The sequence below is a fragment of the Artibeus jamaicensis genome, unplaced genomic scaffold (genome assembly GCF_021234435.1).
Source record: "Artibeus jamaicensis isolate MK-2021 breed Jamaican fruit bat unplaced genomic scaffold, CSHL_Jam_final contig_774, whole genome shotgun sequence".
Lineage (NCBI taxonomy): Eukaryota > Metazoa > Chordata > Mammalia > Chiroptera > Phyllostomidae > Artibeus > Artibeus jamaicensis.
The window spans coordinates 277,267-300,564 of NW_026521963.1; the positions used below are offsets into that span (position 1 = coordinate 277,267).

The 23,298-nt window shown below is 41.9% G+C and overlaps 1 protein-coding gene and 2 pseudogenes across 1 annotated transcript; 1 reads left to right on the forward strand and 2 right to left on the reverse strand.

The window, feature by feature from the left end:
* The first annotated feature begins 1,922 nt into the window (after positions 1-1,922).
* LOC119048689 (olfactory receptor 1D2-like) lies at positions 1,923-2,857 on the forward strand (annotated as a pseudogene).
* A 7,939-nt stretch (positions 2,858-10,796) lies between these two features.
* Positions 10,797-11,756, reverse strand: LOC119048687 (olfactory receptor 3A2). The gene has a single exon (XM_037144371.2). It carries the CDS (start codon positions 11,742-11,744, stop codon positions 10,797-10,799), a length of 948 nt encoding a protein of 315 aa, XP_037000266.2. The 5' UTR covers positions 11,745-11,756.
* A 10,360-nt stretch (positions 11,757-22,116) lies between these two features.
* On the reverse strand, positions 22,117-23,007 carry LOC128625736 (olfactory receptor 3A1-like; annotated as a pseudogene).
* Positions 23,008-23,298: the final 291 nt, after the last annotated feature.

Genomic DNA, 23,298 nt, shown 5'->3' on the forward strand with positions numbered 1-23,298 from the left:
TGCCTTTGATTTCTAAATATTGACATTGTATCCCCTGTTTTGCTAAATTTGTTTATTAGACTGAGTAGGTTTTTTGGTGGAAGCTATAGGATTTTCTATGTACACTATCATGTTATCTGCAAACAATGATGGTTTTGCTTTCTCCTTTCGAATTTGCATGCTTGTTATTTTTTTTCTTATCTGATTGCTGCGGCTAGGACTTCCAATAATATGATGAATAAGAGTGGACAGCATGGATGAAACTGGAGAGAATTATGCTAAGTGAAATAAGCCAGGTGGTGAGGGACAAATACCATATGATCTCACCTTTAACTGGAATCTAATCAACAAAATAAAAGCAAGCAAAATATAACCAGAGACACTGAGATTAAGAACAATCTGACAGTAACCAGAGGGGAGGTGGGAGGGGATAATGGAGGGAAGGGTTTTCAGGAACAACTATAAAGGACACATGGACAAAACCAAGGTGACAGGGTGGAAGCAAGGGAGGGAGGTGGGTTTGTCTGGGGTGGTGGGGGGTTAATGCAGACAACTGTAATTTGACAACAATAGAATAATTTTAAAAATAAATAAATAACAAGTAAATTATAGATTAATTCAGGAAAATATGTGCCTTTATAATATGTTACCTTTCTACCCAGAAATTAGTAAGTCTATCACTTATTATTAAATGGAGAAATGGAGAATTGAAATGTCCTGCCCAATTCCTGTTATCTTCATGTTTTAAATAATTTCATTGATAATGTTTCACATAGTATTTTCACCTAATGATTATTTACATATATAAATATTTGTAATAACCAAATATTTATTGAGTGCCCACCACAATCCCACTGTTTGTGTCAAGCACTTTATTACTTAATTCTATCTTTGCTACTCATTTCTCACATAAAAGAAGTCTTTTTTTTCTCTTTTTTAAAAATTGTTTTTCAAGTACAGTTGTCTGCATTTTCCCCCACATCCCCCACTGCCAACCACAGGAATCCCTACCCCCTACCCTCGATCCTACCCCACTTTGGCTTTGTCCATGTGTTCTTTATACATGTTCCTTGACAACCCTTCCTGTTTCCCCACCCCATTATCCTTTCCCACCTCCCCTCTGATTCCTGTCAGTTTGTTCTTAACGTCACTGTCTCTGGTTATATTTTGATGCTTGTTTGTTTTGTTGTTAGGTTCCACTTACAGGTGAGATCATATGGTATTTGTCTTTCACTCTTCAGCTTATTTCACTTAGCATAATGCTCTCCAGATCCATCCATGCTGGAAAAAAAGCAAGTCTTAAAGAACTCAGGTTACTTGCCTGAGGTTTCATAGCTAGTGGCAGAGCTCAGACATGAATTCCAGCATCTAATAGCACAGTCTTACCCATTGCATTGTATGGCCAACGGGGAACACCATTACTTTTGGTTTATTCATTTTACGGAAGTCATTTTTTGTTTTAGCAGATTATCGTAGGTTTCCCAGGTAGATCATCCTATCAGCAAATAATAATAACTGTCCTTCTCCTTTCCAATATTTTTACTTCCTTCCCTTTGTCAAACTGACAATAGCCATTGCTTACAATGCTTACAGCTGTTTAAAATATCATTTAAAGTAGATTCAATATCTTAATATAGTAATCATTAAGCAGTTCAGGAGTATTGTAAGATGATGGATTAGAAATAAAACATAGACATTATGCCTGTGATATTGAGTATGCCAGATTAGAGTTGCTGGAATGACTGACTGAGTTGCAAAAAGATGTTCCATGTTATGATTTTGTTTCTCTTTTTATTTTGTTGCTAGTCTAAAAACATTTTAAAATTTAGTCTAAATTATATTAGTGCTAGGAACATGGTTGATTTTGTTTATATGAATGCCCTGATGTGATTGAGAGCATAGTAAATGTCTGTTGGTGCAGATAAGGCAGAAAGGTGGGGGAAATGCATGGAGGCAACCAGAGTCAGGTCTCAGACTTCATACTCCTGGGGCTCTCTGAGAATCCTGAAGACCAGCAGGCCCTGTTCTGGATGTTCCTGTCCTTGCACCTGATCACGATGGTGGGAAATGTGCTCATCCTGACCATAAGCACTGACTTATACCTGCACACTCCCATGTACTTCTTCCTGGCCAATGTCTACTTCACTGACCTCTTCTTTGTCACCAACACAGTCCCCAAAATGCTGGTGAACCTTCAGTCCCAGAATAAAGCCATGTGCTATGCAAGATGTCTGGCATAGATCTACTTCCTGGTCTCCTTGGTGACCCTGGACAACCTCATCCTGACCACAGTGGCATATGACCACCATGTGGCCACCTGCCACCCTCTTCACTAGACTACAACCATGAGCCCTGGGCTCTGTATTTTGTTCCTCACCTTATGTTGGGTGCTCTCTGTCCTCAGGTCTCTTCCTCACCCTCCTTATGACCAGGGTGACCTTTTGTGGGTCCTTGAAGATCCACTACATCTTCTGTAAGATGTCTGTCCTGCTGAGGCTTGAGTGTTCCAACACCCAAGTCAATCACACATTACTGATTTCCACTGGCTGCTTTATCTTCTTCTGCCCCTTAAGGATCGTGATCATGTCCTATGTCTGGTTGTCAGCACCATCCTCTGAATACCATCAGCCACTGGGAAGTAGAAAGTGTTTTCCACCTGTGCCTCCCATCTGGCTGTGGTCACTCTCTTCTATGGGACACTTGCCATGGTATATGTGCAGCCCCTCCACACCTACTACATGAAGGGCTCTGTGACCACAGTGATGTATGCTGTGGTGACCCCCATGATAAACTCCTTCATCTACAACTTTAGGAACAAGGACATACATGAGGTTCTGGGAGACTCTTTCTAGGGAAAGCCTTCCAGAGGTTGACATGAGGGTAATTTTGGGTATTGAAGTGGAAACTAGAAATTCCCCTTAGCAGGTGGAAAGTATCATCCTGTGGGGAATGCAGAAGAAAACAGCACATAGCTTCTGCTCAGAATGAGCTCATATATCTGTGGTTAAGAAAAGACACGTGTAACTAAATATCCTCAGACCTTACCAGCTTTGATAATAAATAAGGTCATGCTAACACTAATACTAGAAGTTTGCAGCATCAAATCCTTCATTTACTTGCCCACAGGACCACAGGACCACCATCCCAGCCTTTAAAAATATACCCAACTATGGCCTGGGAGGGGGTCTCATGTTCTATCAAGCACACACCCACTCCTACTCCCAAGCTTTGGTCTTCTCTAAGGAACATGCTACCTGTAAGCCATTTGGAGAAAACACCTTACATGACCCCCACTGCAAGTGTTCTGAGTGAGGAGAGCTCCTGATGCTTCAGTCTGACCCAAAGACTCTCTGGATGTAGCCCTTTCAATTCAGGCAAAACTTGTAGGAAAGTTATCTCATTTGCTCTGGGTTGACTCTTGTCTCTTGGGCCTTAAACAAGGTTGACCATGCTTTCCTCCTGCTTTCCTTTTCCCTGTGTTAAGACTTTATCCCTACGCAGCTCATTCTACCCTTTATTATTCTGGTTCCTCACTCCTTTGGCCCTGCAAGCACTCCATCCTTCACTCAGAACAAAACTCTCACGCAGAGCAACACATATTCCTGAACCAGAATGGTAGTGGAGGCAGTAGATGGAGAGAAGGTAAATGTGACACCCAATCTTACTTAGGGTCAGTCAGCCTGCCTTCTCAAAGGCACTGGTTAGAAAGGGAATAGTAACTGATGAGAAGAGGAGTCACTGGGTAGTGGCAGCTGGAGAGAGAGCAATTCTGAGCAATTTACAGATGAATCGGGGGAGCCAGTAAGGACCTAGACTTAAACTGAGTTGAACTGATCTGAGGTTCACTTCATTCCAATGATAATGACCAAGTGCCAATTATGGCCCTTGACTTGGGCTACACACATGAATCAGGAGCTCACAACGGATGAGGAGGAAGGCTATTTTAATACAATGCCTGAAATGTTATGGTCTTGGCAGGAGGATTGAGTGGCACATAAAAGGAGAGCATAGTCTGCCTTGTCAGTGATGGAAGGAGGAGTGGGGATGACTTCCTCAAGGTGGTGACAGCTAAGCTAAGATCAAAGAATGCTACTGAGTCTCCCAGGAAAAGTGGGAAGGGCAAAGTAAAGTCACTCCCAGAGGGGAGGAGGCAAGATGTAGAGGCGAATTCACATTGGCAGCAGACAGCACTACCTATTACTAGGGTGATTGTAGAAGTCACCTCACCATTCCAAAAATCCTTTCTCCTCTGTAAATTGAGAACAATGGCATTATGTACCTCAGAGGATAGCTGTGAGGATTAGATGGGATAATGTGCAAAAGCCCTTAGCAGAGGCCCTGGCCCTTAGTGTAGTCTTTATAAGCAGACACAGCTGGACAAGGGCAGTGAGGCACGGAATAGCCTGATGTGTGCAAGGACTGTCCCAGCTGATTGCAGCTGTGGAACAAGGCCCAGCAAGCCAGGAAGCTAAGATGCATGTGGTAGGGAGCGAGCTTCAAAGGCCACCAATGCCGTTTTGAAGAGCTGGGAGTGTATTCTGTAGACAATGAGATACCACTGAATGTTTACAGTTCATAGTTTCTACTGTGTTTATTAAACCCACAATAGGCATGTGTTGTAGAAATATTACAGTAAAAATAAGCCAAAAGTAATTGCCTTTAAATTTAAACTTTGTATTAAATTGTTTTAATGGTTTCAGAGATCAAAGAGATCAGAGACCAGAGATAAATAGAAATCAAAGTTTAAACTTTGATCTCTGCTAAATATGTATTTTTTCAGAATGAATACAAACTGTTTTGAAACTTGTTTTTCTACTTAATAGCTATGTTAGTAAATATTCAGCTATGTTACCACTTAATGCCTATGCAGTATTTCAGTGTGCAATTCAATACATATGTCAGAATTCATTAAATACACTGCCCATTATTCAGTATTTGGTTGCTTACAGTTTTCCCCATTGTTTGCAACTCATTTTTGCTTCCTTACCCAATTGTTTCCACAGGTGAAATTGGTGAAGTGGACTTGCTGGGCCAAAAGATTGCATGTTAAGTTTCAGAAACAAGAGAAAGCTTCAGGAACTTTTAAGTATTGGGTTGGTCCAAAAGTTCATTTGGTTTTTTCTTTAAGATGGCTATAGTAGCATTTAGTTGTCTTTATTGTCATTTGAGACAGTTTTCTTAGATTGTATTGTGACAGTTGTCATTACATGGCAAATTTCAAAAAACTTATCAAATATGTTGAATTTTTGTGTGGCCATTTTAATATTAAAAATGGAAGGAAATATGCAATATTTTGGGCATATTGTGCTTTATTATTTCAATAAAGTTAAAAACACAACTGAAACACAAAATATGTATGTGCAGTGTATGGAAAAGGTGCTATGACTGATTGAAAGTGTCAACAGTGCTTTGTGAAGTTTCATGCTAGAGATTTCTCACTAGTACAGAGAACCAGTTGAAGTTGATAGTGATCAAACCAAGACATCAAGAATAATCAATGTTATATCACAGGGGAGATTGCTGACATACTTTAAATACTCAAATCAATAAAGTTATTGGTGAAAATGAAAATATGTCTTTTATTTTAAGGAAAACACTAAACAGACCTTTTGGCCAACCCAATAAAATAGTCAAAAGCAACATTGTGATTCTTTCCCAACCATGCCCTAGTTAGCATTGTACTGGAAAAGGGGGCTACTCTTTCTATTTTCTAGATAACCATGGAAATAGCCACCTGGAGGTTAATTCAAAGTTCAAACACACACTTGGAAGAGTGAGCAGTCTTTTTGTCAGCTGGCTCCAAGCTATTAACAGGCTAACTGCTCTGGCTCTTTCTCTTACTCTCTGGCTGCTATAATGTAATTCACAACATCCAGATTTTTTTCTTGTCGATAGCATAAAGGATCTTGTTAAACTAACTGAAGCCACATGCCCACAAAGAACATCACTGTGGACAGGCCAGTCAGGTGTGCTGATAACTCCACTCTGGACCCCTGAACCATACTCCCTGGAACCACCAGGTTGCCAAGTGGAAACTGGCAGCTGTTAGGGGAAAATCGAAGTCATGTTCACCATAGAACATTATAAAAAAATATGTAGATGTCTGGTTTCCACTCTGACATATAAAGAGCTTGGGTGGTGTTACTCTCATCCTTAGAGTAAGAAAAAAGATGAACAACCTAAAAAATAAACAAACCCAACAATTCTTCTTAGATCCATCAGATAATTGAAGTCACGTGGATATGAAATTAACCTTTGCTGTTGCAAACCACTGAGATTTTAAGGGCTTGTTTGTTAGCACAATGTAACCTAGCCTATCTTGCCTGATACAGATGTGGAAAAACTCTTAAAGTGAGACCCAAAATCAAAAAGCATTATGAGAAAAGACAGATTTGTCTTTTAAAAATGTAATGTGTTTTTAAAATGTAATACATCTATGTGGCAAAACACACATCAAGCTGAGACAAATGGCATGCTAGAGTCAGTATTTATAAGTACATGACAAGAAGCTGACATCATAACGATGAGGTTTCCTAACAAACATAGTAGTTCCCAGGTGACAGTGGAAAAGAGGGCTTAAGTGTCAAAACGCAGTTCCAAAAGAAAAAATTGGCCAATAATATGTGAAAACAGATTCAACTACAGTTTTACCTAGATGTAAAAATTCAAATAAAAATATTGTCATTGTTTAACCCTTAGATTATAAAAATTAAAGACATTAGGGGTTTTTTTAATTGTTGTTCAGGTATAGTTTTTAGCCTTTTACTCCCACCCCAGCCCACCCTCCAGCCCTCCCCACCTCCCTCCCATTTCCACATCCCTTACTTTTTGTCCATGTGTCCTTTATACTTGTTACTATAAACCCTTCTTCCCCTTTTACCCTGAAATTCCCTCACCTCTCTCCTCTGGTCCCTGTCAGCCTGTTCTCTATTTCAGTGTCTTTGGTTATATTTGCTTGCTTGTTTGTTTTGTTGTTTAGGTTCCCATTAAAGGTGAGATCATATGGTATTTGTCTTTCACCACCTGGCTTATTTCACTCAGCATAATGCTTTCCAATTCCATCCATATGGTAGCAAAGTGTAGGGACTCCTTTTTTTTCTTTCTGCTGCATAGAATTCCATAGTGTAAATCTACCATAGTTTTTGATTCATTCATTTACTGATGGGCACCTAGGTTGCTTCCAACTCTTGGCTATTATAAATTGTGTTGCTATTACTATGAACACTGGGGTGCATAGATTCTTTTGGATTGGTGTTTCAGGATTCTTAGGATATAATCCTAGCAGTGGAATTGCTGGGTCAAAAGGCAGATTTATTTTTCATTTTCTGGGGAAATTCCATACTGTTTTCCATAGTGGTTGCACCAGTAAAGACATTTATTCATAACAAGCCTTGATGGGAGGGACAAGGCTACACAGGCACTTGTCATAACCTAGCAAATTAGTGCAGCCATCTTGGAAAGTAAGAGGACAACATGTATGTGTGTATGTGTATCTCAAAATTTATATTTGCATTTTTAATTCCATAAAGTTATTCATAGGAATTAATTCTAGGTAGATAATTACAGAAATTTGGAAAAAGATCTTTGTAAAGATATTCATCACAGCACTATTTGTTATTGCAAAACAGTTGGAAACAACTAAAATTATATCAATAGAAGTTTGATTAAGTGAATTATGGCTTATGTGTACAATGCTACGCTGTGCAAACATTCAAGTAAAAAAGAATTATTATCATGTAAGAGTTATATTGCATAATGTGTAGGAAAATAAAAGGCAAGTCACAGGACAGTAATTGTTCTCAGGATGTGAAATATGTATGTCATGTATGTGTAAAATCTCTGGAGGAATGAACATAAAACTCTTCAGAGGAGTTAACGCTGAATCAAGGTTTTTTTGGTGCAGTGACACTTGGACCCAGGTGTCAAAGGACACTTGTTTTTTTACTTTATACTTGACCAAATAATAGAATCTGAATGTTTCCACTATGAAATATAACATTTCTGAATAATTTTTTTAATATTAATTTATTTATTTATATTTAGAGGGGAAGGAGAGAGGGAGAGAAACATCAATGTATGGTTGCCTCTAGTGCATCCCCTGCTGGGAACTGGCCTGAATGGAACTGGCTTGCAACCCAGGCATGTGCCCTGACTGGGAATTGAACTGCAATACTCTGGTTCGCAGATCTGCGCTGATTTCTGAATAATTTTTAACTGAAGATATTTACATGTGGGGACACAAAGGGAGAAGTCCCAAATGAAATACAGCTTCCTCACTTGTTAAGGACCCCCTTCTGTCTGGAGGAGAGGTCCAGGAGGAAACATGCCAAGGCCTAGGGTGGACGTAGGGCAGATTACCCTTTGGGGGACATAGATAGGATACACTGGGACAGTGCTAAGTGCTCAGAGCTAGAAGGAGTGGTGAAAATGGTGGTGGTCATGCTCTCAAAATATCTGCTGGTTTCATCCCTAGGAAAGAGCTAGTCCAGACCATTATAATCAAAGGTAGTTAAATTTGAAAAACTGTGAAGAGATGCTATCATCCTTGGTACTTATGGAATAGGTAGAAACAAGCCCAACCACAGAAGGGAACTTTCTTTTTTTGTTTGTTTGTTTAGATTTTTTTAAGATTTTATTCATTTATTTTTAGAGGGCAAGGAGAGAGAGAGAGAGAAATATCAGTGTATGGTTGCTTCTCATGTGTCCCCCACTGGGAACTGGCCTGCAACCCAGGCATGTGCCCTGACTTGGATTTGAACTACAATTGTCTGGTTCACAGGCCCGCGCTCAATCCACTGAGCTACACCAGAAGAAAGGAAGTTTCTAAGGTCACTGAGTAGTGGTAACAGCCCACATGCCTGGTTGTCCTTTACAAGAATTCTGCCCTTTGAGCTCATTCTCTAACCCCAAAGAGTCCAGAGAACTACATACTTCATCTCTGCTCATTAGACTCTATTGGCTGGCACTGCCCATAAGGCAGGGAGGCTGATGGCCCTATGGGGTTGTGGAGGATAACCCCCCAGCACACACATCTCCCCTCCCTCTGCTCCACCTGTCAGTCCTACTCTGTCCTCTAACATTGTCTGCTAGCAAGAGGAAGCATAGGAGTAGTTCCCAGGTGACTTTGCATCATCATGCCTTTGGCAGACGTAAACATTTTTTCTTCCTGCTGGGAAGGGTGAGGCTTAACAAGAATATCAAAGGGGCTATTAGCTGTGTGGCCACAGCTAATGGGAAGTGAGTCCTTGGTACAAATTTTGTTCTTGTCTCCCATCCCTGTTCATCCTCCTTTGCTCCACATCAACCTTCCTTAGTCATCTCATTGGATATTCCTAATTCTCCCATTCTCTCTCATCTCCCATTTTCTCATGTCCTTTCCCCAAATGCTATCTTTGTTTCTCACCTCTTTTTCTCACCATGCTGTCCCATTTATCCCTATATTCTTGCATCTCATCTTCATTGCTCTATTCCCAATCCTGCCCTACTGTCTACCCTCATGTCCTTTCCCCCCATCTTCATTTCAGCTCATTCTTACAGTTTCTTGGCTCCAACAAGAGATCACAGAGAAGCCAAGCTCCAGGTATAGCCATGGGACAGTTTTACGAGTGATACAGTAGAGGGACATCAGAGCAGAACTGCCAGGACAGGTTAGTAGCCTTCTGGAGAAGGCTGAAGAAAAGACACAAATCGGGAATGGATGATTGAAGGCTGGAGAAACTCAAGAAGAGAGAATCCTCTGCGTGGGAGCTGCACTGACATATAACTAAGTAAATTCAGAAAGAGGCATTACTCCCCGAGACTACATTTATGGATACTTTCTGAACTAAGAGGTTTGGGGGAGAAATGAAGAACTTTGGAGGAGAAGGTTACAATGGACATCCTACAGTGCAAATTCTAAGGACCTGATTGGAGTAATAATGCTTACTCTTTCGAAAACTATTGTATATGTGAGAATGGTGAGTTACTTAATAAAGGAGAAAGAATGTGGCAGAGGATGGAGAAGCAATGTGTCTTTTTAGACCTGCAGATATACCATGTATGTACTGATGTAGCTTTTATGTAATGGGTTATTTCCCTTTCTAGATCTTACCTGTCCCCTAAACATCTTATGGGATTTTTTTTTGCATTAATAAAGAGAAGAAACTGATTTTCCTAGAGGTGAAAGGTGAACCATAGAATAGAATAATCCTTGGCACTGGTTTAAAACATCTTTCTGCACCCTGATCTAGAAGGAATCTCCCATTTCCCATGAGAAGAAAACTTCATAGTGCTATTTGTGGTTCTTTAGGCTGTGACCAAGCAAAATAGTCCTTCCTTCTAAACTACTGCTGCCCAGAGCTGCCAGGCTTCCAAAGCTTCAATGCTACCTGAAAAGTAAGCATAGCCAGAAAAAAGGTAGCAACTTGCCAGGGTTGGGGGGCCTTGCTGGGCAGACCCTAACCTCATTTCCTGTTATCTTACCTGTTCTTCTTAATAGCACATATCACTATAAGATGTATCAAATATGATGTGTGTTTATGCCATTTATTTTGTCACCCTTCATTAAAATGTGAGTTGCACAAGTGCAGAGATTGTTCACCAGTTCCCCAGAAGAGTGTTTGAATCATAGAAACAATTCAATAAACATTTGTTGTCCAAGTAAATGAATAGATTATGTAGGGATCCTTTGCAGGACAGATACATCACACAAAATTTTCCAACATCAGAATGTATAAATGAACGGTTTGTAATAATTTCTCCAGGTTACTGCTTTCATGGCAAATTTTCCTCAACTCAGAAAAAGCAGGAAAGGAGAGGCACTGTCAGCCTATCACTGCTCAGGTCAGTGACCACTTCCCTATGAGCACCCTCCATAGGGCACCCTGCACATCAGGGTTTCTAAGGCTATAGACAAGTGGGTTCAGCATGGGGTTGATAACTGTGTTGAAAACCCCAACCCCTTTATCCTTGTCTGAAGACTCCTCTGAACCCAAACGCATGTAGTTGAAGATACCAGTTCCATAGAAGAGACAAACCACAGTGAGGTGGGAGCCACATGTGGAGAAGGCTTTCTTCCTGCCCTCCACTGAGCGGATTCGTAAAACAGCAGCTGCCACATGGATGTAGGAGGTGATGATGAGAACCAGAGGGGCACCTGCCATTAGAATACACATGACAAAGAGCAACAGCTCATTGAATTGGATGCTGGAGCAGGACAGCTGGAAGAGCTGTGGGAGGTCACAGTAGAAGTGATTGATGACATTCGGACCACAGAAGTTGAGGGTAGTAAGGGCAATAGTGTGGGTCAGTGCATTGCTGATGCCACAGGCCCAGGACACAGCCACCAATGTCGACTGGACTGTCTGGCTCATGCGGGTGCTGTAGGTGAGGGGCCGGCAGATGGCCAGGAATCGGTCATAGGCCATGGCTGTCAACAGGAAGCAGTCCATCCCAGCCAGAAGGTGGAAGAAGAAGAGTTGAGAGAGGCAGGCATTATAGGAAATTATACGCCTATGGGACAAGAGACGACCCAACATAGCAGGAACAGTGACAGTGATACACCCAACATCCAGCACTGACAAGTTCCCCAGGAAAAAGTACATGGGGGTGTGGAGTTTGGGTTCCACCAAGATGGCAGCCAGGATGCTCAGGTTGCCCCCAACTGAAACTAGGTAGGCAAAGAGGAAGATCACAAAGACAAAAGGCCACAGCTCTGGTGTCTCCACTAAGCCCAGTAGAATGAACTCAGTAACAGTAGTTCCATTTGCCCCCAATTCTGGCTCCATGAGAACCTGTAAGAAAACATCCCAGTGTGGAAGCCTCAGTTGACTCAGTGTATTTATGCAACATAAGGGTGTACAGCAGCTGTATTCAAAACTCCCCAATATGTTCCTAGCTCTCCAAATGATGATTTTTCCTCACCCCCAGCCACATCACACTCAATGACCTCCCATCACCCTAAAACTCTCAGTAGAGGGACTGGCACTGCCCACAAGGCAGGGAGGCTGATGGCCCTATGGGGTTGTGGAGGATAAACTTCCAGTACACACATCTCTTCTCCCTCTGCTCCACCTGTCAGTCCTACTCTGTCCTCTAACATTGTCTGCTAGCAAGAGGAAGCATAGGAGTAGTTCCCACCTGACTTTGCATCATCATGCCTTTGGCAAAACGTAAACATTTTTTCTTCCTGCTGGGAAGGGTGAGACCTAACAAGAACATCAAAGGGGCTATTAGCTGTGTGGCCACAGCTAATGGGAAGTGAGTCCTTGGTAAAAATTTTGTTCTTGTCTCCCATCAGCTGAGATGCTCCAAACCACCAATACTTGTCCCTCCCATATTCTCCCTATTATAAGGGTCAGAACGTGGGAAACACATTAATCCCCATGACTGTGGATATTAGACACTTTACCCAAGTTCATTCCTCCAAGGTGAGGGACATACTTTCAAATACAAATGCGAAACCCCTTGGTCAATAAATTGCCAGTGTCTTGTTTTTAATTAAGCCTTTACACTGGACTTTGAATAACAGCTTAATAAAATGATGTTTTCTTTTTATAGTACTGCTACCTGCTTTACAAGTTAAAATTGTAACATGCCCTACGTATGGGTGGCTTCCTGCTAGGGACAGTTCCTTTTCTGCATTGCAAAGTTACTTTTCTGCATAGCCTTGCACTTGTCCTTGACTCGGGCACAGTAGGTAGATTGACCAATAGCTCTAAGAAGAGGTTCTCATGTCAAGCAAGTGCATACATAGAAAGCCAGAATGACCAAGATTTTCATATCTTATAATAAACTCCTGGTCAAAATATATTACTGTACGCATTTCTTTATTGCCCATGGAATAAGCAGAGCTACATCTTCACTAAGAGTAACGGTATTTCCCTATAGGGAATACACTGGATTCAGAAGATGGGATGCAGCTGGAGTCCAGTGACTCTAACCAAAGGGAACAGCGATGAGAGTCTGCGCTCAATGGATAAAAAGGTGGACCTGGTGATCTCTAAAAGGGCCTTAACATTCCAAGAGCACCTGCTTGCTGAGATGGTAGGAGGATCCTCCTCAGGCATGGTCAGCACTGGAAAGAGATAAATGCCTTGACAATTGACAAGTCAATTGGGTAGACAAAAGCTCTTTACATATATTATCATATTAAAGAGCAATTAACTACTTTGTTTTCCCTTTAGGGTCCATTTGCACACAAGCATTAGATGCTGACCCCTGATATTTTACTCCTTTGTTCATGCTGTTTTCTTTTCCTGCACAGGCCTCCTTCCAACTGCTGGAGGCCAATTGACTCAAATACTGGCTGCTGAATGACTTCTCTGTGGAAGTACTTCCATCTTAAAAGGATCTCTCTCTCGTTCTCTCTACCCTCCCTCTCTCATCCCTCACTTCTCTCTCCTTCCCTCAGCTACAACTACACATTATTCCAGGAACTTATCACTATCTACCTTCTAACTAAGTTACTACTCTAAAAAGCATATCTCCCTTCTTCTCTGTAAGACTGATTCAGTTGTCCCATAGCAGTACTTACCATGATACTTGACATATAGCAGGTAGTCAATATTTCTCAAACAAATAAATGATGGTTTAAGGGTCCTTAGGATATCAGAGAAGGAAAGCTCTATCTAGTATGAACTGGAGTAGTCATGGAAGATTTGTGAACATAGTGAATTAGAGCTAGACTTTTATGAGTCACTATGACTTAGTAGAGGGATAAGGGCAAGTGCCAGGTGCAAGGCTGCTGCAAGGACTACAGTTCTCCTGGTTTTGATGGAATAGGAAAAGCATGTAACAATCCACACACTGGCATATTTCTTTCCATGTAAAGCATGCAGAGAATAAGGTCCTTAGGAGGTGTATACCCTCCAGACAATTGAGTTATACCCAGGGACAGAAGAGCAGCAAACAGCTGAAGCCAGTCCTAGCATGGCCAGAAGCACAGCTTGCTTGAAATCAATGGGATTCTGGGGTGACCTCTGATCAACCAGAGACATCCAGAGTGTAGAAAGGATCACCATGAAAGGACCTGTCATCAGGAGCCCTTTTTAATCACCATTCTCAGGGCTTTGTAATGAGCCCAGGTTCTCCTTGTGGAGCTAGGGCAGCTCCCTGCTCTGGGGCGGCTCCCCAAGTCCTCCCTGCTTCCAGGGATAAAAAAGGCTCAGGAAGGTCTGTAACCACAGTGCTGGCTCCAGGCTGCATGATTAAGTTGGTGTCAGGAACTGGCAGTGAACTAGGCTCAGGAAATCCCCTTGCACTCTCTCCTAAGAGTACCAGAGGGCAGGCTGCCTTCATCTGGTAAAGGGGGCATGGCCACAGGGTCAGAGAGGATGCAAACCTCTGTTATCACTCCACATGTTTTTCCCAAAGGCTTCCCTTTACAGGGGCATCAGCTGCACCCTGTGTGGGGGTGGGTGTGAGCTGATGGCACCAGGAAGGCAGTGGATGGGCACCTGAGAATACTCACCCTGGCATGGGCAGAGAAGCCAGGGAGTTCTCTTCAGGAAAGAAGATGAAGAGCTATGCAAACTCAGTTATCTACTCAGAAAGAAAGCAGCTGTGTAGAGGGAAATGAGGAAAAACAAGTTGATTTCCTCTTCAGCCTAGGGCCCCAGTCACTAGGTGTTGTCCCTTTGCAGTTGTCTGAGAAATGATCCCTCCCAGGAAAAAAGTAACAGGTAGAAGCCATCCAAGATGTTTTTTAAACAAGGCCAGCCCTTCATGAATATAACAATGTCTTACATCTGCTGGTATTTGGGTGTTCTTTAAAAAGGCCTTGCCTCTCCCCCAGGCTTTATGACAGGTAGTTCTGGTAGATGATGTAAGTTTCCCTTAATCATGGGTTGCTGAGGCCTATAGGACTTGTCCTCATCCCCTAGGTCCCCCAGAAGCCAGAAGGGAAATTGAGACCAGAGACAGGTTCCCTAAGGGAGGGGTTTGCTTTGGCATAGGCCAGCCCAATGCAGGGCCTTCCCACAGGAACAGGCTAGTTTTCAGACTTGCCTTAACCTGAGAATGAGGTGGGGTGGGGGAAAGGCCAGGAGAGAGACAAGAGGGAGAAGCCTTCCCCTCAAGCCCAGGTCCCCATGAGTTTTCAGGAACCTGATTCATCCCCTTCAGGGCCTTGTTAGTGGGGGTGGCCTGGGACTGTGTCTCCTGGGCTCCTTTGATGATGCCTGAATAGGTGTGGAGCTAGAAGTCTACCTGGGGGCTGCCTACCAATATGATTGTCTAGGCCAGGCCCTTCAAGATGGAGAGGTCTTGTGAAGGTCACAGATTCACAAACAGAAGATGAGGGAAGATGAAGGAGTGTGTTCCTCCAAGTCCTGCACCCACCAGTAATTCCACATCCCCCATTCCCCCAGAGAGAGTGCCCCTCTCCTCTCCCACCAGAGAAGCCTAATTCAGCCATAAATGCACTGTAGATAGACTTGCTTCTCTGATTATGAGTTGTTTGAATTTGTAGGAGGTGCTGCATCCTTCTGGGCCTCAGTTTCCTCATCTGTGAAATGAGCATATCTTCTATCATAGAACATTGCTGTGAAGATTATTAATGAACTAAAATTCATTAAGATATTAATAGAAGTTCAACAAGATATCAACATACCAACTAGTAACATTTATGAGTGCTTGTTACAGACACAGGAATGTGCTAAGAACCTTGCAGCTCAGAGTTCCTATCCATCCTCACAACAACTGTATGAAGCAGATTACAGCAGACAGAGCTGGTGTTTCAATTCATATCTATCTCCATCATTCTTCTGATTTCAGCTGTGGCTGTGTTGGAAATCTCCCCTGCATGTTTCTGCTCCTTGCGAGCTGACAGTGTCACCATTTTCCTGAGATCCTCTGATACCATGAACAATGGGGTTTGGAGGGTTTCACTTGGTCTGAGCACATGTGGAGTTCTGATGGCAGAGGACACCTTGAAAAATGGGAGACAGGAGCCAATGGATAAACACCCCACTGCCTCTTCTTCGAACAGTTCTGGGAGGCATTCTGTATGCTCTTGCACAATCCAGTCCCTGAAGTCCATAGCAGGCACCTCAGGAATGACCCCTCAGTGAGGAATATTCCTTCCTTCTTTGTCTTGCTCTGTCCATAACCTCAGTCTTGCTCCCTGGAACCACCTTTCAAATGAATAAACTTCCTCTTGCCCCCTGAAATGACTTCCCATTTAAACTACACTTGCATCTTGTCTTGGGTTGTGCTTGGTGGGAGGGAACCCAGTTTGACACTTGGTGCTTGGATAGCCCTAGGAAGCATGTTTTCCAGGTGAAAATGTGGAACTGGACCATTCACCACTGCTTGGGTAAGCAGGTTGGTGGTAACCCCTAGCATAATTACTGAGCTCACTTCTGGTAGACTGTGATGAGATACAGATGCAAGACAAAACACAATAACACAGTTATGTGTTAACACCAGCACATTAATATTATGTGAACCATGATAATTATAAGAATAATGGAGTTTTAAGAATAAAGGGTAGCCTTGTTAGCTTACTCAGAAGTTTTGAAGAAATAGAATGATGGGGCCCGGGTCAGCCAACTACCAATTCAGAAGTATGTTGTAAAAGCCAGGATACCTTTGGGCAACATTTAATGAGACATTAATCTTCTGCTGCCACAAAGCAGACAGTGCTAGAAATCAGACCTTGGAGCTAATTGTAAGGGGGTAGACCTCACAAGGCATTATAAATGTATGTGTAGCTTCATTACATCTCCTAAACTAAATCCAGAGCCCTGATAGAGAAGGAGTGAGACCTCAAGTCCTGGACAGGGATGTTTGACAAGTCGAGCACTAGAATTTTGAGACTTATAAACTCTCCTGAACTTCACTGGCAAAAGCATCCCTGTTCCCATGCTAGGGAAGGTCAACCTCCTTTTGCCTGGAAGACCATGCAAAGATCTTAAATGAGGCAGATGCCTTACAAGGTGATTCTTGTCCTCCTCAAAAACTTCTCCCATTTCCCCCCAGTGCCTTCAGAAAATTTGGGGGCGAAGCTATAAGTATATTCTGAGAAAGAAAATCTCATCTATAATCCAAGAGGAAATAATTTACTCACTGAAAAGAATTCCACATACCTGACTGAGGTAGGCTAAATATCGGCCCTCAAATATATCCAGGCCCTAACTCCTGAAATCTACTTTATATGGTAAAAAAGAGTTGGCACATTGTTAGGGTCTTTAGCTGGGGTGGCATATCCTAGATTATCCAATGGAGCCTAAAAGTAATTCAAGAGTCCTTACAAAAGAGAGGTAAGATGTTACAGAAGAGAAAAAGGCAATATGGTGATGGTAGTGGAGTGGACTGATGTGGCCACAAGCCAAGGAAAGCCAGCAGCCACTATAAGCTGGAGGAAACAATGAATGGATTCTCCCTGGAGCCTCCAGAAAAAACTTTTCAGCTGACACCTTCAGTTATCTCTGTAGGACTTATTGTGGATAGGCCTCCAGAACCAGGAGAGAATAAATTTCTGTTGTTTTATGTCACCAAGTTTATGGTATTATGGTTTATGGTAATGTATTAGCCAGTAGAGCAATAATCTACGGCTAATACATCCTGGAAGAACTGGAAGTTCTCCTCTTTATAAGGGAGCAAGATGGGAATGGATCATGAGGACTGAAGGAGCAGAACATTAATGTTAAATTGGGAGAGTTCATTGACATGGTAGCACTTTGCAGAATTCAGGATTTAATATTTTGGCCAGGGTGCCTAGAGGTTGTCCCAGTACACTGCTGAGATGTCCCTTTGAAACTGGATATTGGTTATAGGGTCTCTGCAAGAACCACAGTCAGACCAACCAAGTTTGGCAGGCCTACCTATGAGAGTATGCCTTCCTCCAGGTCAGTGGGTGGGCAGAAGTGCTCCTAGCCTGTGGTTCAAGGGCAGGAGCTTGGTTATGGGGAAACTTCAAGGTCTACAGTAAGGTCAGTGGGCCTACCTCTGAAGGCGCAGAAGAGTGCGTCTTCAATGATATGTCCCTGGACAAGTAGGAGTGTTTCTGGGTCCATCACTAAAGCTGTTAGAGGCCATATTACAGGCTCTTGCAATGCCTGCAGTTGTGCTGAGGTTGAGGCCTATCTCAGGTGCATTAATGAGTGTGGCTTCTGCCCTGTTCTTGGTTGGGCAGGTCTGGTAGCTAAGAGGAGCTGGAGCTGAATCACAGGCTGCTCAGCATCCAAGCCAGGACCAAGGATGGCAGAGTGGTTCACAGGGCTGTGGCTAGAGTCTAGAGGGGTCCAGGCCTTTGTGCAGGTCTGGCCAAGACTACTGTCAGCCAGTTAGCCACCTTGACACCAGTAGCCTTCTCAACACAGCCCTCCTTGGTCTTGGGCTGCTCTAGGATCTCACAATCTCCTAGCTTGATCCTGAAGCTCCCACAAGTCAGTTTTGGTCTCAGTATGGCTGCCAGGTACTGTGGCTAGGGGAAATAATAATTTGAAACCTCCTTTTGTGTCATCTTATTGGCTATTACAATGTACATATTATCACACCCACATACTATATATATGTAATGTGTTATACACACACACACACACACACACATATAATATATATATATATATATATATATATATATATATATATATATATATATATATAAGTTTTGGGTGATGTTTATCAACTGGGAGAAGGTTAGAACATGCACAAAAATAAATATTAATGTATTAAATATTTCCATGTAAAAGAAATTTTAAAATACTAGAAAAAATCTACTGACAAATACTTAACAGCATTTTTTCATGGAAAAGTCACTTTTTCTAAGCATGATACAAAACAAGATAAATACAAAAATGTCAAACTTAAACTATGAAAGAGTCATCCTCTAAACAAAAGTTAAAGACAACTCGGAAATTGAGAAATATGTGGAACATATACAAGCAAAAGAGATACTGTCCCAAAACATGAAGTGTTTTTACCTAATCATTAAGTAGATACACTACATCACAATGGAAAATATTTCAATAAGCAATTTTGAAAAGAACACAATATAAGGCCAAACGATGTAGAACACCTACAAATAATTCAAATTAAAAAAACACAGTCAAGAACCAAATTTCAAAGTTTTATTTATAACACACAGTGAAGTCAATAAATAAGGTCGCAAACATTTGAATTCAGTCTTACACTTGAATTCAAACTCCCAATCAAGACATGATAAGTAGAGCACAATTTGTAATTAAAAGGCAGTAATATTTGCAGGTTTTTAACTTCATTTCAAAGTGGATTCTCCACCACACATAAACACATAATTACTTTTAAGACTTTAAAAAATAGTTTCAGAAGCATGGGAAGATATGTAAATAAGAACATTATCCTAGTATTATTAGCAATTACAAAAAGAAATGAAAAAGGAATAACTCAAATCTCATCAATATAGGTTTAGTTAAAAAGATATAGTTTATACATGAAATAAAGTAGCATGCAAATCCTTTAGAATAGATGAGTTAGATTTGCTGCTTGACATGTAAGAAATTGTACCTTTATGTGAACAAGGACGAAACCATTTACAAAAGTGTGGTGTTTTGATATATGTGGTGTGTCAGCATGTGTGGGTTCACTTGTCTAAAAGTGTTGGCCAAACACCAACTATTACCAATAACTGCCTTTAAATAAGAGGATTATGGTCAACACAGTAGTATAAAGGGCATTGGTTGCATTCTCTATTACTTGGAACTTCCACGTCGGGATATATGACATGTAGAGTGAAATTTTTAAATAGCAAACATTCAATTCAGAATAAAAAGCAGAGACAAATTCTGAAGGAAAGTGAAGAAACTACAAATTGTTAGGAAACCCTGTGATCCCAGAGGGTGGACAGGATGTTGAAATCCATGTCCTTGGTCATCCCTTGTGACAAGAGCTCCATGAATGGATTGGTATCCAGTGTGATGTTAGTTTCTAATCCTCCTTTGAGGCTTTAGATCAGTGTTCACATGGCCAAAATACTCAAGGAACAGTGGGACTTTTGCAAGGAAATGTGCTCTGTTCTGCCACAGGGTTGGGCCATGGAGGGTAGTAGTGATGGGTGGTAGATGTGGTCCCTAGGGCAAACAGAGTGACAGTTTTTCTGTTCAATCAGACAAGTAGAATCGAGATTAGAGGTGCGTGATGATCCTGTGGTTTGTTAAGTACAGCCCAGAGAAAGTAAAGAATCCTACTCAAGGTCAAGAGCATTGTGAAGAGAAGTGATGGGTGATCCATGTTGCTGATATCCATGTTGCTGATCTTCCTCATAAAGTTTTTTTGACCTCTTGGAGGTCATTTTTGTATCCTTGACAATTGGTGACTCAAACAAGATGAGGAAAGAGTCATCTTTCCCCTTGGCTTTTCACAGTATTGGCATGCCTGACTCAAAAGGCAAGGAGTAACCTTAAGTTGAGGAGTTAGTCACTAACCTTGATGATGTTACAGAAGCAAATGGAGGAAATATCGCACTTTTTCTCCTGTTTTCCCTCTGATAAACCTTCACCCTAACATTCTAGGGAACATCTTCCTCTTCAGAGAAACAGAAAATAGTTCCTATACTACACTTTCTGGTCACCTAAAGACATGTTTTCATTGACTTTTTAGGAAGAAGAGGAGAGGAAGGAAGTGGCATCAATGTGAGGGCAAATCATTGATGGCTGGCTCTCCATATGTGCCCTACCAGGTATAGAACCTTCAACCCATATATGCCCTGACATGAATCAAACCTACAACATTTTTGCCATATGGGACAATGCTCCAAATAACTGAGCCACCTGACCAGGGCCTTATGCTACATTTTTAGCACTTTTATCATAATTTAAAATATTATTTTACTCTTGATAGAGTGGAATTCACAATGATGGATCGGCTGCCAGAACTGGATGTTTGAAAAATGCAGAATAGGGAAGCTCACATCTCCTGTCCTTGACCTACTAATTGTATTAATTCACTTCTTATCAGATCTCTCCATTGTTCCCTCATCTCCCACTCTATCTCTACCCTATTTGACCTCCAATACCTCTACACTTTTGCTTGCAACTCTCCATCTCTGTTTATCCCTATTTCTCATTTTTCATTTTTATTTTTCCTCAAATTTGTTTGAATCTTGTTTTCTTCCCTCTATCATGTCCTTTCTTTTTGTTCCATCTTTTCATTTATCCCCACAAAACATCACAGAGAAGCCATGCAGAAAGACAAAGGAATATGAAGGAAATGAATTGTGAAACATCAGTGGGCCCAGTAGGGATGCCAAGGATAGACACTTAGTCCTAATAGGGAGGCTAGGGGAAATTCAACTAAATGATTACTGAAGGAAAGGTTGGTGTTACACACGAGGTAAGATATGTAGTTAGAGACGTACTTTCCCACTGAAAACAGAAACTAGGTGAGACATCACCAAATACAACAGACTTGTATTTACAGATGGTTTGTCTTATAACAGGTTAGGAGACCAAGAGTAAGAATTTAGATGGGAAATTCATGTTGAAATATTCTGAGAAGATAAAGAAATAATATTCAGATTATAAATGCTTAGCTTTTCAAAGATTTGAACATATGAGGCAGGAAAAATGTGGGAAAATCCATTTGCATTATAAGAGGTATCATATGTGCATGGACAGAGTTTTAAAGTTTTGTGCACAGCAATCATGCTCTCAGGAGTTACCAGAGAACACAAGACAGCACATTCCCATCTGTCTCCTCTGTCTGCCAGTATCTCTATGTGGATAGAAAGAGTCGAGGTGTCTTTTTGTCTTGAGCAGCCTGATGAGAGAGAGAAATAATCCTGACCTCTAGACCTAAGTTTTATAAACAGACCAACCATACCTAACAGAGAATCACATGACTTCATGGAAATCTGGCAGGGATATTTTTGGAAACCCAAATCTAACCAACCAAAACCCATTCCCTGGGGATGAAACTCATGGGATTCCTAGGTTTCACTTCTACCCAGCATAGGAAGCAGTCGCAATCGTTGTAATTTGTGAACTGACCTGGACCTAGCACTAATTTATATATACCCACGCTTCCAACTAGGCAGGGCTTCTTTGAAAAACAAAAATTATCACCTCCAAAGATGATCATGTCAGAGAGAGAAGCAGTCCTGGATCACTTGTTCTAGCTATTGGCCCAGAGGATTTCTCTTCCAAAAAAGAAAAGGAGGAAGGGACACTGCACAGCTTATCAAGTCAGTGACCACCCTGTGATCACCCGCCAGAGGGCACTCTGCACATGAGGGTTCCTGAGGCTGTGTAAAATGACTGGCCCAGATGGGGTTGATGATAGTGTTAAAAATTCCAACAGCTTTATCCTTATCTGAAAGCTTGGCTGAACCTAGTCGCATGTAGTTAAAGATACCTGAGCCATAGAATAGAGCAACCACAGTGAGATGAGAACCACATGTAGAGGTTTTTGCCTCCACTGAGCGATTCTCGTAAAACTGCAGCTGCATGGGAGGAGGTGACAATGAGAGCATGGGGTGTATTGACAGAAAACCAACAGCAAAGAGCAACTGCTCATTGAGTTGGGTGCTGGAACAGGACAGCTGGAAGAGCTGTGGGGAGGTCACAGAGAAATGATTGAGGAGTTGGGACCACAGAAGTTGAGCGTGGATATGGCCACAGTGTGGCCAACGTATCAGAAGCACAGGCCCAGGACACAGCCACCAAAATGCTCTGAACCATCTGACGTGCTGGGTGAGGGTGCAGATGGCAGAATCGGCAAGCATGGCTGTCAACAGGAAGCAGTCCACACCAACCAGGGAGATGAAAGAAGAAAGTGTGTGAGGCAAGTCTATAAGAAACAGATGCTTGTGGGTCAACAGACTTAATCAACATTGAGGGAACAGTGACAGTGATACATCCAATGTCCACAACTGACAGGTTTCAAGAAGAAGATGGGGGTGTGGAGTTTGGCCACCAAGATGGCAGACAGGATGCTCATGTTGCCCCAACTGTTACCACAGGGTAAGCAAAGAGGAAGAGCACAAAGACAAAAGGCAGCTCTTGTTCCACCAAGCTCCAGCAGGATGAACTCAGTAATAGCTGTTCCATTGGCCCCAGGTTCTGGCTGCATTAGTTCCTGCAAGGAAACATCCAAAGAGAAGCTACTCTATTTATTTATTCAAAATAAGAAAACACACTCCTCTCTATGGCTCTGTCCCTTTCCTAAGCCTTTCCACATAAGGGACTTTCCTGCTCCCAAGGAGACACCACAACCATTAACTCTCTCACCACATTTTCAAGTCAGTTTGGCTCATTCTCTGTTGTATAGACAGGGTGACATCAGCCCCTTCCTATCTTAGCTGAAAGGATCTATTTGTATATATTATGAAGGGGCAAAACTTCTTTGGGAAAAAAAAAACAA